The sequence below is a fragment of the Panthera tigris genome, chromosome B4 (genome assembly GCF_018350195.1).
Source record: "Panthera tigris isolate Pti1 chromosome B4, P.tigris_Pti1_mat1.1, whole genome shotgun sequence".
NCBI classification, from domain to species: Eukaryota; Metazoa; Chordata; class Mammalia; order Carnivora; family Felidae; genus Panthera; species Panthera tigris.
The window spans coordinates 76,921,073-76,933,676 of NC_056666.1; the positions used below are offsets into that span (position 1 = coordinate 76,921,073).

A 12,604-nucleotide genomic window follows, 5' to 3' on the forward strand; every position below is an offset into this window, starting at 1 on the left:
GTACAGACAAATAACACTTACTACAAGATTCTCCAGCTGCACACCTGCCTCCTTCTGCTCTTTGGAACCTGTTTAAAATTTTAATAATTAACTTGCAGCCTTCTCCTTTCATTACCTAGGGGTTTTAGCAGTCACTTGATTACTAGCGATTAATGGGACCAAAACAAAAATAACCCAAACAAGATCACCTACCAGCAATAAGCATAAAGACAAGCCTAAGAACCTCAACTTCCCAATTCAAGGTTTTACTGGAAACTTTGGTCTTCACATTAAAAAATATAAGTGACTTCAGCCTTAAAATTAAAAGTGGAGGGGCGCCTGGGTGGCTCAGTCGGTTAAGCGGCCGACTTCGGCTCAGGTCATGATCTCGCGGTCAGTGAGTTCAAGCCCCGCGTCGGGCTCTGTGCTGACAGCTCAGAGCCTGGAGCCTGTTTCAGATTCTGTGTCTCCCTCTCTCTGACCCTCCCCCGTTCATGCTCTGTCTCTCTCTGTCTCAAAAATAAGTAAACGTTAAAAAAAAAAAATTAAAAGTGGAAAAGGAACTAGATGATAAGTATATTTTCTATCATTCCTGGCCAACTATTTTATATTCCATTCCCATTTTATTATAGTTTATAATACAAACAATGTTGTATGTTATCCATGATGTCCCTGATGATGTCTGAAGGGTCTTTCTTTGTGTCTCCAGGGGCCCAAAAATGTCAATTGTTAAATATCTGTTTGTTAAATTATCAAAAGAATGAATAGCATCTGATGAGACAAAAGGGGTCTAGCTTTTCCAAAGCCTTATATTCTGCACATTCCAATGCTCCCTGCCTTCTTTTCCAAAATATTTTATTCAGACCACAGAGACTCAGATGATAAGGATGACAACAACATTAGAGCAAAAGGCTTCCTTTTCTGCCTTAAACACTCAACTCTTTGAAGATGCCACTCCCTTTCCTCCTTACTCAAGCACAAGTAAAGAGGTGTCCTCTACCCTCACCAAACCCACATCCAACTTTCAACCCTACAGAAGTACTAAATTGTCTCATTCCAAAGCTAAATAACTGAACGTATACCATCCGTACTTCAGCCAAATCGGGACAGCATACTCTTTTTCACAAATTCAGAGTTTCTCATTTTGTGATTATGCTATGTGTGTAAATAGCAGCATTCATGGAAGGGGAGAATTGGAAGACAAAACAGTCTTCCATTAGCGCCTTCCAGATAACACTGTGAGAACTTAGGAGAGACTTTTAGGGGCACCTGGGTGGCCCTAAAATCAAGTGTCTGACACTCGATTTCAGCTCAGGTCACGATCTCACAGTTCGTGAATTTGGGCCCTGCATCAGGCTCTGTGGAGTAGAGCCTGCTTGGGATTCTGTCTCCCTCTCTCTCTCTCTCTGTCCCTCTCCCCTCTCAAAATAAACAAATAAACATTAAAAAGAAATTTAAAAAAAAAAGAGACAATTTTAAGCTCATGGAAAGGGTATAAATCTGTCAGCAGACTGTATTTATGTACATGGGGAGGAGACAAGGAATAAAGACGCCTTTCACTCCACAGCACCCACCCAAAAGATGCTACTTTATGGATACTGTTCTCTAACCTCTAACCTTGACGTCACTGAGTCAAAACTGAAGTAAAACTGCTTAGTAGTTGCTCTGTAGAGTAATCCAAGGAACCACTGCGGATTTCCTAACAGTAAAGTAAGATTAGATTCATACCAAGCTTCCCCATTCATTAACAAGAAGTGTTGCCAGGCTGCCCAGAAATTCCCCTCCGAAGTCCCACAGCCATCCCGGAAACATGAGAAACCAAGTATACTGCAATCATGGCCTTTTTGGTAGTGGATCCAAAATAAACCGTGCCTGGGCCAAGACTGTCAATGAAGTAGTTTCCAATGAAAAACTAAACAGCCCAAAAAGTTTTGAGGCTTCGTTTACTCAACACAGCTGTCACAGCCATACCTAGAATAGTGATAGTTTCCAACCTTATTTAATGATACAGTAAACACCCAGTAGGAAGCCTCTAATCACCCGGAATTATACTATACCTTCAGGTCAACGTTAACACCAGGGATGGAAAACAAGGGCCTAAGGATTCATTCACAATAGGCTCACACGATTCTGAGCAAAGGGTAAGTTATAAGATCAAAATTCTTTAGATGGGAATCTTTAGCGGAAAGAAGGCACGTGTTAAGTAATAAAAATTCCTACACGCCAAGAACTAAGCACTTCATCTGTATCAACTTATTTTATACCAACAAACCTGGAAGATTTATAGTATCAATTCTCATTTTAAATTCCTGGAGACAAATGAACCAGGAGGCTAAGCAACTTGCTCAAAGGTTTACACAGCCAAGAAGTGGTCCAAACTGGTGGGCCTTCCATTCACAGGAGTCACGGTCAACAGTGTCCCCCCGGTTTCACCGACATTCACTAAAATAATGGCCAGCAAAAGTTTCTGGAAGCCCATTTGCCCTTGCTGCTCCTTCCACAGAATTTCTGCTTTTGCCTTCCACTTTAGAGATATGCCGCGTTCCCTTAACTTCGCAGCACTCTTCTGAAAGCAACAGACAATATGAAAATATGCTCATTTTACACACAGGAAAACTCAATCCCAGGTTCCTCAACTTCTTCCCTAATGATGCTCTTTGAAATCGTCTGGTACATGAGTCGGGGAATTGGGGCGCGGGGCGGGGGGGGGGGGGGAGTGGAAAGGAATCCAAAGACGGAATATCACAGCTTTAAAAGCAGGGATACAAGAAACCGAACAGTTGGAGAGCATCCACCCCACTTCAATACCGTGTGCCCCCTATAAAAGTACCTGGAGCCAGGAAGCGGCACAAAGAGCCCTAAAACCAATCTACACGCGAGTACTCAGCGGCCTGCCCAGGCCCTTCACTCGAAGGCGCTCCATGGATGTCGGCTGCACTAAAGTGATCTTTATTGTTAAAGAGGAGCGGCGGGAGGCCCAGGGAACGGGCGCGGCCCCAGGGCTCCGCAGATAAGAAGGCGGCTGCGGGGACCTTGCCCTGTGCCCGTCGCCTCCTCCGCGGCGTGAAGCGGGTCAGCGCCCCCTGGATCACGGGTTCCCGCGCGGCGGCAGGTCCACACGGGGGTTCGGCCATTTCGCCTAGGCCGCGGCGGGGAAGGGACGAGGCCCCACAACCTCAGGCGTTCGCTCCCTGCCCCCACCCCCCGCCCCGCTCTCTGTCTTCCTTCGAATAAGGCGGCTCTGTCTGGCCCCCCTCACCGCCCCTCGCCGTCCCGCATGGCGCCCCGCGTGCCCCATATTGGCCCCGGCGCCTGCTCCCTGGCCCACCCCCGCGCCCTCCCGGCCGGCCTGGGGAAACTGGTGCGGCCGCGTGACCCCTGACCTCGCCCGCCGGTGGCCTTACCGGTTCCGCAGCCACCAGACAGGATGCCCTCGCGCTGGCCGCTCCATATCCCGGGAGCTAGCGCCAAGCCGGCCAACCCCCTACACGCCCCGCGATTGGCCGATAGGACCGCAGTTGCACATTCCTATTGGCTGGACTCCTCGTATTCCCGGTAGCTGCCGGCGCGCGTGGCCAGCTGAGGGCGTCCCGAGGGTCCGCCCACCCCAGGGTCAGCAGGCTGGAGGCGGGGCCACGACGGCCTGGGCTGGAGCTGTTTCTCGCCGAGCCATTGCGAGTGCGGGTCGTGCTCAACTGAGTGTGGATGTCGGGGCTCCGGCGGTCCTGCGCCCAGTCCCGGGTCAGATCAATTTCCTACCTCAGTTAGCCGCTGCCTCACATTAGATACTGGCAGTCAAGCCCCCTTTTTTACTGGGGACTTTGTTCAGCGAGGTACAGCTCCACTCCATAAAGTTTAGCCAACCTGGCAGGACCATATGCTCTCGTCCCCAGAGCCACACCATAGTATCTGCTGCTTCACCGAAAGCAACCCACACCCGGGAGGAATCGCGAGACATCAGCTAGTACAGCCAGTTCCACCGCATCAGATGCCCCACTCCCAAGCCTCTGTAATGAATTGTTTTCCTCCATCCTACCCGGCTGGTTCACTTCTTCCTCCAAGCTTTATCTCTGCCTACCTAAAAGCGATCCCGCCCCAGCCTCAACCTCACAACGCCAGCCTTTCCCTGAAGATGATAGCCAGACTAGTGGTGCTTTAGAGGGAAGAAAAATTGTCTGACGAGCCACCCTCATTTTCTACAATGCCCTTTAGAGCTTCCAGAAACATTCTTAGACACCCCCCTACAGCTTACGTTGAAGATAACCGGGCTTATCTAACCAAATTGTAGTCTTAGAGAGGAAAAGAAGCATAAACCCCTCGAACTTCTTTCTCCACGTAAAAAACTGCTAGGAGAAAATTTTATTAGATAGTAAAAAGAGTCCAAGAGAGGAGGAAGGAGAATGAACTGCAAAAAGAAAACTCCAAATCAAGTACAAAGTAAAAATCTCAGGGACAAAAAAACTGGGCTGAGTATCCTCAGTTACTCTGGAACAGGCTGGTTTCCATACAGAACTTCCCCTAGAGAGAAAAAGAAAATGCACAAATTAGTTCTGAGAATCTCTCTCCAACACCTCTGGGTAGTTTTCAGAAAGGCTTGATGAAGTCCTTCCAGACCAGAACCTTTCCTGTGGGAACTTCTGCTGCAACTAGAAAGTAAAATGGCTGGAGCCATTCATGTCCCCCTAACGGGTCTGCTCAGCTAAGCAACCTCTTTGGGCTTCCACATGGTTGCTGGCTACTTACTGAGCTCACAGTGTGGAGCTTCATCCTTCTTAGGTTGCTTCTTCATTGTGCAGGCTGGATTTGACTTTTCCGAGCGTCGGCTCCTGCCTGTATATATGCAGACAAGTGCGCCTCCCTTGGTTAGATAAGGGCACTTGGGCTGCTCTGGGCAACACCACGTTGGTAAAGACACTGCCGGGAATTTCAAGAGGCAAACCACACCCTTCAAAGCATAATCAAATTTCATCTTTGACCTGCCATGAAAAGGGAAGCATCGTATATCTGCCACTCCCGGATATTAATGAACAATTAATTGAGTTTGAAAACGTGTATTCTAAGATTTCGTCTTTGATCCACCGGGCAGGAGCTGGAGGCCAATCTGTGAGTGGCAGTGGATGAAAGGGGTGGAGTAAAAGGAATTGCTTTCCTTCAGGATGCCACTCCCCTTGGTGTGAAGCTAGTTAGGGCACTTGTACCACGGCAGCATGTGCACAAGGACTCTGCTCCCATAAGGTGTTAGCTGAAACCAATTAACCCCAAGCCTGACAGTCCACTAGTATTTTCCATAGGTACGTGCGGCACTGATGCAATTATGAGGAGTCTCACGGTGTGGGTAAAAGCACCGCCCAGTCTGTCCCTTGGGATCTGAGGGACCCGCTGGCTCAGGCTGGTCAATCAGTGATCCACAGGCTGACAACAAAGACATGCGAACCCAGGACTGGGGCATCTGCTGGAAAAGAAAAAGAAAAAACAAAAATGAAAACCTGAGACTGTAAAAAAAATCCAGAGCAAGCCCAGAATTTCTCAATCTGGGAGAAGGGGAATTGAAAGAATGAGGAAATCATGCCTCTGGCAAATAGTTTAGTAGGCCAGCTGGAGGCAGAGGTGGAAAGGAGACATGGGGGCGGGGCAAGTAAGAAGAGTGAAGTGGGATACTGGGAGGAAGAAGCTGCTGCCTTCAGAAACTTTTCTCATAGTTTTAAAGAAAATCTGCTTAATACCACAAAAACATATGCAAATAAGTGTGATAGAAAGAAATGTCTTAGAATGGAAAAGAAAGAAAAGAGTAATCGATTCATATTGGTCAAAGTAGGCTTCTAGCAGGTGGCTCTGCTTCCTATTCAGAACAACTGTAGGGTCAGAAGATCTACAAATCTCTTTCCCTGGATCCCAGATGAAGATCTCTTTGTTTCAGGGCACGCACAAATACTAAAAGTCGTACCGTTACAATGTGCCCTGCTCCTTGTCCTTGTGCTACCTCAGACAAGTTCCCCAATGCAGAGCTGCCTTAGATTGAGTGGGGCACTGATTTGTCCCCCTTCCCAGGAAAATACGTACACACGAAATCATCCCTGAACTAAAATGTTGGAGGAAGAAGCCCTATTTTGGTTTAGGAGTTCCAAAAACAGGAATGGATTTTACAATGAGACTCTACCATAGCTCCTGTTTCGTTTACTCAACAGTTCCCCTGGTATATACACTCCACTCATGCCTTCCAGGTCCGCGATTCTCACTGACATTAATTGCATTCTTATTATGTATCCGTATCAGACACCACATATAACATGTCACAAACATGAGCTAGGCTTTGAACACAGATCTGTTCTTGAAGAACCAGCGCTCAACTACCATACCATTCTGCCTCTGTTGTGTACACCTAAAACAATTCCCTTTCATTCAACTCCAGCTCAAAAAACGATCTCTTGTAAATTCCCTGAATATCCCACATTACCACAGTAGCCAACTCGTTTCTGGGTAGATGTTAATATGTGTTTGTGTCGCGCGTGCCCTTTATCGAAATAGGAGACTTTTCCTTCCACGCTTTACCTTTGACCCACCCTCCAAGTATTCTTTTTCATGCTTTTGTTTTCCCTGAAACAGCTGCTAGGAATTAACTCCTCCCACCCCTCCCCTTCCTTACCTGGAAAACTCGTTATTATCATTTAAGCTTCCCTTAAAATATCCCCCTCCGTGATGCATTCCCTGCCTCCTCCAGGCTGCATTAGCCCTCTATTCTGTCTTTGACCCAAGCACTTTTTGCTCTACTCTAGCACTGGCTCATTCTGTATATACCTATTGAGAATCTACTGTGTGCCAGGCATAGATGGGGTGGTACAGATATAAACACAAATAAGATAAGCACAGCCTCTTACAGGGCTATTGTTTTGGTGCATCCCTTCTCCCACTAACTTGTTAGCTTCTCAATACGGGTGATTATCTTATCTTTGTACACCTGCTAACAAAGGCCAGCTATATGGGAGGTGTTTCATAAACGGATTAGCCCACTTTTTAATATGTTATGGCTGACATATTGCCTGACAAGGCAATACAGAATAATAATTAGGATATGTTTATATTAATGTATCTATTTCCCAAGTTGAGTCTTACTACCCTAAAAACATTCCTCCCTCGAATCTGCTAGCCTTGTAAAGCTATTGCTGTGATAAATGTTGGAATGCACAGGCAGGATACCCCTTGAGAATAAAGGACTTATGACCCCAGCTGTTGAAGTGGGCACACTGCTGGCAGATGGCCCTCAGCTGTCACGTCATGCCTCTTTCTTAGGCAGCCCACACGGAATGACTGATTTATGTAGGAGCGTAAAGATTCATCCCTCTCACCCCAACCAGGAACAGCTCTGAAAGTCAGCTGAGCCTTCGTCCTGCCTCACAGCCCAACTTCTCCTTCGGTGCAGATTTGCTTCCCTTACCTTCGTGGTGATCTCAAGAGCACTTCCTAATAAACCTAGTGCTTCCAACACAGAGTTGGCTTCCCTTACTTCCTCTTCTTGTAAAACCCAAAATCAAGGTCTCTGAAAAAGTGACCAGCACTTACTCTGCTTCCTGAACACTCCTTTATTTTTCCACCCTTTGTGATCTACCCCGGTAAGTACTTTCTTGTTAGCTAAATAATATCGTCATTGGCCATCTATGGTCAGAACCCACAGACTCTTGAGCTCTTGCCACATTCGAAATGTCATACCACTCCTCTTCCTTCCAACTCTGTGTCTTTGGATTCCATCATACTCTGCTCTCTGGGCAGTTCTATTTGGATCGCGCTTCCTCTACTTTCTTCAATTGCTACTTTTCTTCTTCTTCCTACTCCTTAAATGTTGGCATTCCTTAGGTTCAACGCTTGGTCCTCTAGTTCTACACAATCCCTACAACTTCAGTGTAACAATACCGGGACCCACCCAGCATTAGAGACACTATGGGACAGCTTGGAATAATGGAAAGAGCAACCTCTTAAGAGTAACACGGACCTGGATTTGAGGTCTAGCCAGCTGGGAAACCATGGGTACGCTCTTAAATCTTTGTGTTGATATGGTATGATAAGTGGGTATGATACTAACCTCTGAAGGATATTCTCTCTATCGTTTGTTCCCCAAATGCACCAATGTTCTTTCTTGCCTCCCCACCTTTTCACATGCTGTACTCCTGCTGGAACATTCTTGCTCTACACATCTTTCAGCTGGGCCTATTCCTACTCACCACTGAGGTCTCACTTTAAATGCTTCTTCCTCCAAAAGCCTTCCACGAGCCCAAGTGTCTGAGTAAGGCATGTTTTCTATGTAGTCCTATGATATACTATACTGTGTTCTTCCCTTTCCCATAACACCGAATTGCTTTTGTGGTTTGTATTTCTCCTTGAGAGCCAGAACTTTATCATGTTCACTGGTGTGTCCTTGGGGAGGAGTCCCAGGCTGTGATAGCATCCCTTCACAGCCATGGCACCATTTCACCTTCTTGACAATGATTCCCAAAGGCCATTACTCTCTGTACCCTCTTTCCCTGAGCTACACCTGCCTCTTGGACTTTCTCCTCGCATGTCCAGCTAGAAAGTCAGCATTACTATATCCCCAACTATCCTCCTTTCTCTTCAAACCAGGTTGTTCTTACAATTTCCTTATATTCCCAGTTTCTAGGACTTGAAAACTGAAGGTTATCATGGATTCCTCATCTTCCCTTACATAAAATAATGGTAATTATGTAGCCTACCTGCGCAAGGTCAGTTGTCCCCTTCTATTTCAACTGCTACCTTCCTGCTTAGGCCCCCATAGCTCTGACCTCCACAGCCTCAATTTCCTCCTGATCAATCTATTTCTCTTCCCCACTTGGAAACTTCCTAGAGCCTACAGAGTAAAGAAGGAAAGAGGAGATCACATCAACTAAGTGCCACTTCATGCCACGTGGAGGATATTTTACACACATTATCACATTAAATACAGAACAGACTTTTCATCTGGCATTCAAGATCCCCCACACCATGGTTCCAGCCCTCCTTCCACCTCATCTTCCACCTCTCCACCATGCAAACCCTTCCTTTCTGTTGAATTTCCGATTTTCTTTCCCCAACACACCCTGGGTTTGCCTGACCCTATGCTTTTGGCTCCTTTTGTTACCTCCACTCACAGTTCTAGTCTCCATTTTTTTAATGCTTTTTATCAAAATTTGTTTTTAAGTTTGTTTATTTGGGGGCGGGAGAGCGCGAGAAGGGGAGGGGCAGAGAGAGGGAGAGGGAAAGAAAGAATCCAAGGAGGCTCCAAGCTGCCAACACAGAGCCTGATGCAGGGCTCGATCCCACAAACCGTGAGATCGTGACCTGAGTCAACATCAAGAGTTGAACATTCAACCAACTGAGTCACCCACGTGTCCCTCTAGTATCCATTTTTCAAGGCTCAACTCAAATACCACCTGCTCCCTTAAAGCCTTTCCTGATTCTCACGGGATATGACTTCTGCTGCTCCAGAATCTTTGTGAGGGCTTTTTTTTTTTTTTTTTTTGGCTCAAATTTTTCCTTTTATTAAGGAAATAAATTCCTTTTATTTGAGGTTATTCTCTAATTTTTGCCAGTAGGGTATGAGCTTCATAAAGATAGCTGTACATACATTATTTTTTTATTGTTCACTGCACCTAGTAATATACTTAGCACATCCTTTAGCACTCAATAAACATTTGTGATCTTGAACTTTAGCTTGGATTTGACTTTACATATATGTGACCTGTAAAAGTGCTTTTCAAACTGAGTCTCAATCCATCTTACTGAATGGTGAAGTCAATTTAGTGGGTCACAATCTGAATTTTTAAAAAATGAAATAGGTTGGGGCACCTGGGTGGCTCAGTCGGTTGAGCGTCTGACTTTGGCTCAGGTCACGATCTTACGGTTTGTGAGTTCAAGCCCCACGTCAGGCTCTGTGCTGACAGCTCAGAGCCTGGAGCCTGCTTCGGATTCTGTGTCTCCCTCTCTTTCTGTCCCCCCCGCCCCCCACCTCAAGAATAAGTAAACATAAAAAAAAATTTTTTTAATGAAATAGGAAATATCAAAGAATGTTATAAGTACTAAGGTAGGTATTGCTTTGTAAAACTTTAATGATGTGTGTGTGTGGCTTCTTATCATAGCAGTCAAAAAAAGGTGGAAAAGCACCACTTTAATACATATGCATTATTTCAGTCAGCTGATTACAAGCTCCTTGATGACAGAAAGCAGATCTGACCAACTCTAACCTTACGATCGGTGAGAGCCAACCCCCTACTCCTGAACCTCACTCATTCCAGAAAGCTGCCCTAGGAATTAAAAGAGGGACTCAAGGCAAACAGCAAGGTCCTATTAAGTGAGCTTCTCCTCTGTTAAGAGAGACAAAAAATAAATAAATTCATGAAGAAATTCTACAAATACTTAAGAAAGCAGATGGAAAACTATAGACCAGGCCTTGGATTTAGCACCAGAAGACCCACATTAGAGTTCTCACTCTGCTGTTCACTGTGTGATGCTGAATGAATTGCTTGATTTCTTGAGCTTCAGTTTTAACCAATTAAAAGAACAACATATACCCCGCCTCACATAACTGTATTAAAATTAAGTTTTATATACACACGAGATTATTTTGTAAACTATAAAAATGTTCAAAAGTTTTAGATAAAGACCTGCATGTGTCATTCAGTAAAAAAGTGAAAATTGATGGGGCACAAATTATACAGCTAAATGGGCACGAGGTGTGATTTTCATTTTGTTTTTTGATGGTCAGTGACACCCAGAAACCCACTCAGACTGGTGTGCTCAAAGGGAACTGAATCATTCACATAAGTGGGAAATCCAATGGCACATCTAGCTTGAAGCAGGGCTGGATCTGAGGACTCAGATAATATTGCCAAGCTACTGTGCACCTGTCTTTATCTAACTCTCTCTCTCTCTCTCTCTCTCTCTCTCTAGACTCTGTATCCATCCTAGAATAATTTTATTCTCAAGCAAGTTCTCCTTGCATGGGGGAACAATGGCCACCATCTGCTCTGGGCCAATGTGATCCTCACAGCCTGGAGTATCTCTTTCCCTATTGTTCCAGCAAAAGTGTTGGGGAGGGCTGTGTCTGATAACCTAGCTTGGGTGATGAACCAAGTCTCAAGCTGAAAACAGTGCCCAGGGGTGCCTGGGACACAAGCTGACCATTAGAGCTAGGGGGTGTGGTCAGCCCTACTGGAGTCATCTGAACTGAAAAAGAGATTGGTAGGGAGTCTTCTCCAGGGGTCAGAGATTCAGAATGACAGAGATTCAGAATGACCAAGTTTCTAAAGCTGAATAGGATTAGTTTAGAAAGACTTCATGGTTTCTTCTGCTTAGCTTCACCATAGAACAGCAGAGGAATGTTTGTTCCATTTCATTTCATTTACTTAATAAATATAGCACTGAGGATCTACTATGTGCAAGTGCTGTTCAAGGCACTGGAATATTGTAATGATCAAGATACACAAATGTCTTGCTCTCAGAGAACTTACATTCTGTGGGGGAGACCAATAATAAACAAGTCAATAAATATAAGTGAGAAAGTAATAAATTCTATTAAAAAATAAATTTGAGGGGTGCCTGGGTGGCTCAGTCGGTTAAGCGTCTGACTTCGGCTCAGGGCATGATCTCACGGTCCGTGAGTTCGAGCCCCGCGTCGGGCTCTGTGCTGACAGCTCAGAGCCTGGAGCCTGCTTCGGATTCTGTGTCTCCCTCTCTCTCTGACCCTCCCCCGTTCATGCCCTGTCTCTCTCTGTCTCAAAAATGAATAAACATTAAAAAATAAATCTGAAAGATAAGGTAAGGAGCAGCAAGAGCCAGAGGTGAGAGGTAAGGATTATTTGACAAAGGATGGTTAGAGAAGATGTCACTGGGTGACTTTGAAGCAGAAATCTGACCAAAGTGAGAAAGCAAACCACATGATTAGCATCTGGGAAAGAACTTCCAGGCAGAGGGACCAGCAAGTGCAAAGATCCTGAGACAGAGCCAATAACTTCCCCCTGGAGCAATACATGTACACTTATTAACATATATTTGCATGTGTATGTGATCATGTTAATTATTTTTCTACATTAAATCGATGACTTTTAGGACAGTAATACTAAACTGCAAAATCCTGGGGCGCCTGGGTGGTTCAGTCGGTTAAGCGTCCGACTTCGGCTCAGGTCATGATCTCGCGGTTTGTGGGTTCGGGCCCCGCATAGGGCTCTGTGCTGAGAGCTCGGAGCCTGAAGCCTGCTTCGGATTCTTGTCTTCCCCCTCTCTGCCCCTCCCCTGCTCCTGCTCTGTGTCTCTCTGTCTCTCAATAATAAATAAACGTTAAAAAAATTTTTAACTGCAAAATCCGTAAAGTCTTTCTACTATTGATTCTTCTAGGTAAGATATTTATGAATCTTGTTGAGTGTGCACAGGTGCCTAGACTTGAGGCAGGGACTTCCTTTGCCCAATAGAAACTGAACCCAGCGGAAGCTCACTAAATGGTGCTGGTGGGATAACGAGCCATGCAGCACAGTGAATACCAAGACTGATGGGACAGAGATCCTGGGTGACCCAACTAAAGCTGGGTGGGGAGAATTTCCTTCTAGGGATTTTCTTACCTCTGTCCTTTTGCTCTAATTGCCGTGGA

General features: G+C 45.5%; 1 protein-coding gene across 7 annotated transcripts in view; it reads right to left on the minus strand.

Moving 5' to 3' along the window:
• The window catches only part of SLC11A2 (solute carrier family 11 member 2), a 63,888-nt gene that overhangs the window by 41,213 nt on the left and 10,071 nt on the right, over positions 1 to 12,604 (minus strand). For 3 of the 7 annotated variants that reach the window (XR_006219945.1, XR_006219944.1, XM_015542347.2), the window contains exon 1: positions 4,723 to 7,401. Coding sequence is in view for 3 of the 7 variants with exons in the window: in XM_015542347.2 (XP_015397833.2) it covers positions 4,723 to 4,948 (226 nt within the window). In the remaining 4 variants the exon portion in view is untranslated. Of the gene's footprint in view, positions 1 to 21; positions 228 to 2,809; positions 3,158 to 3,383; positions 3,562 to 4,722; positions 7,402 to 12,604 lie in introns of those variants that run through there. The other 4 variants (XM_042992283.1, XM_042992290.1, XM_007073022.3 and 1 more) reach the window with 4 other exon arrangements.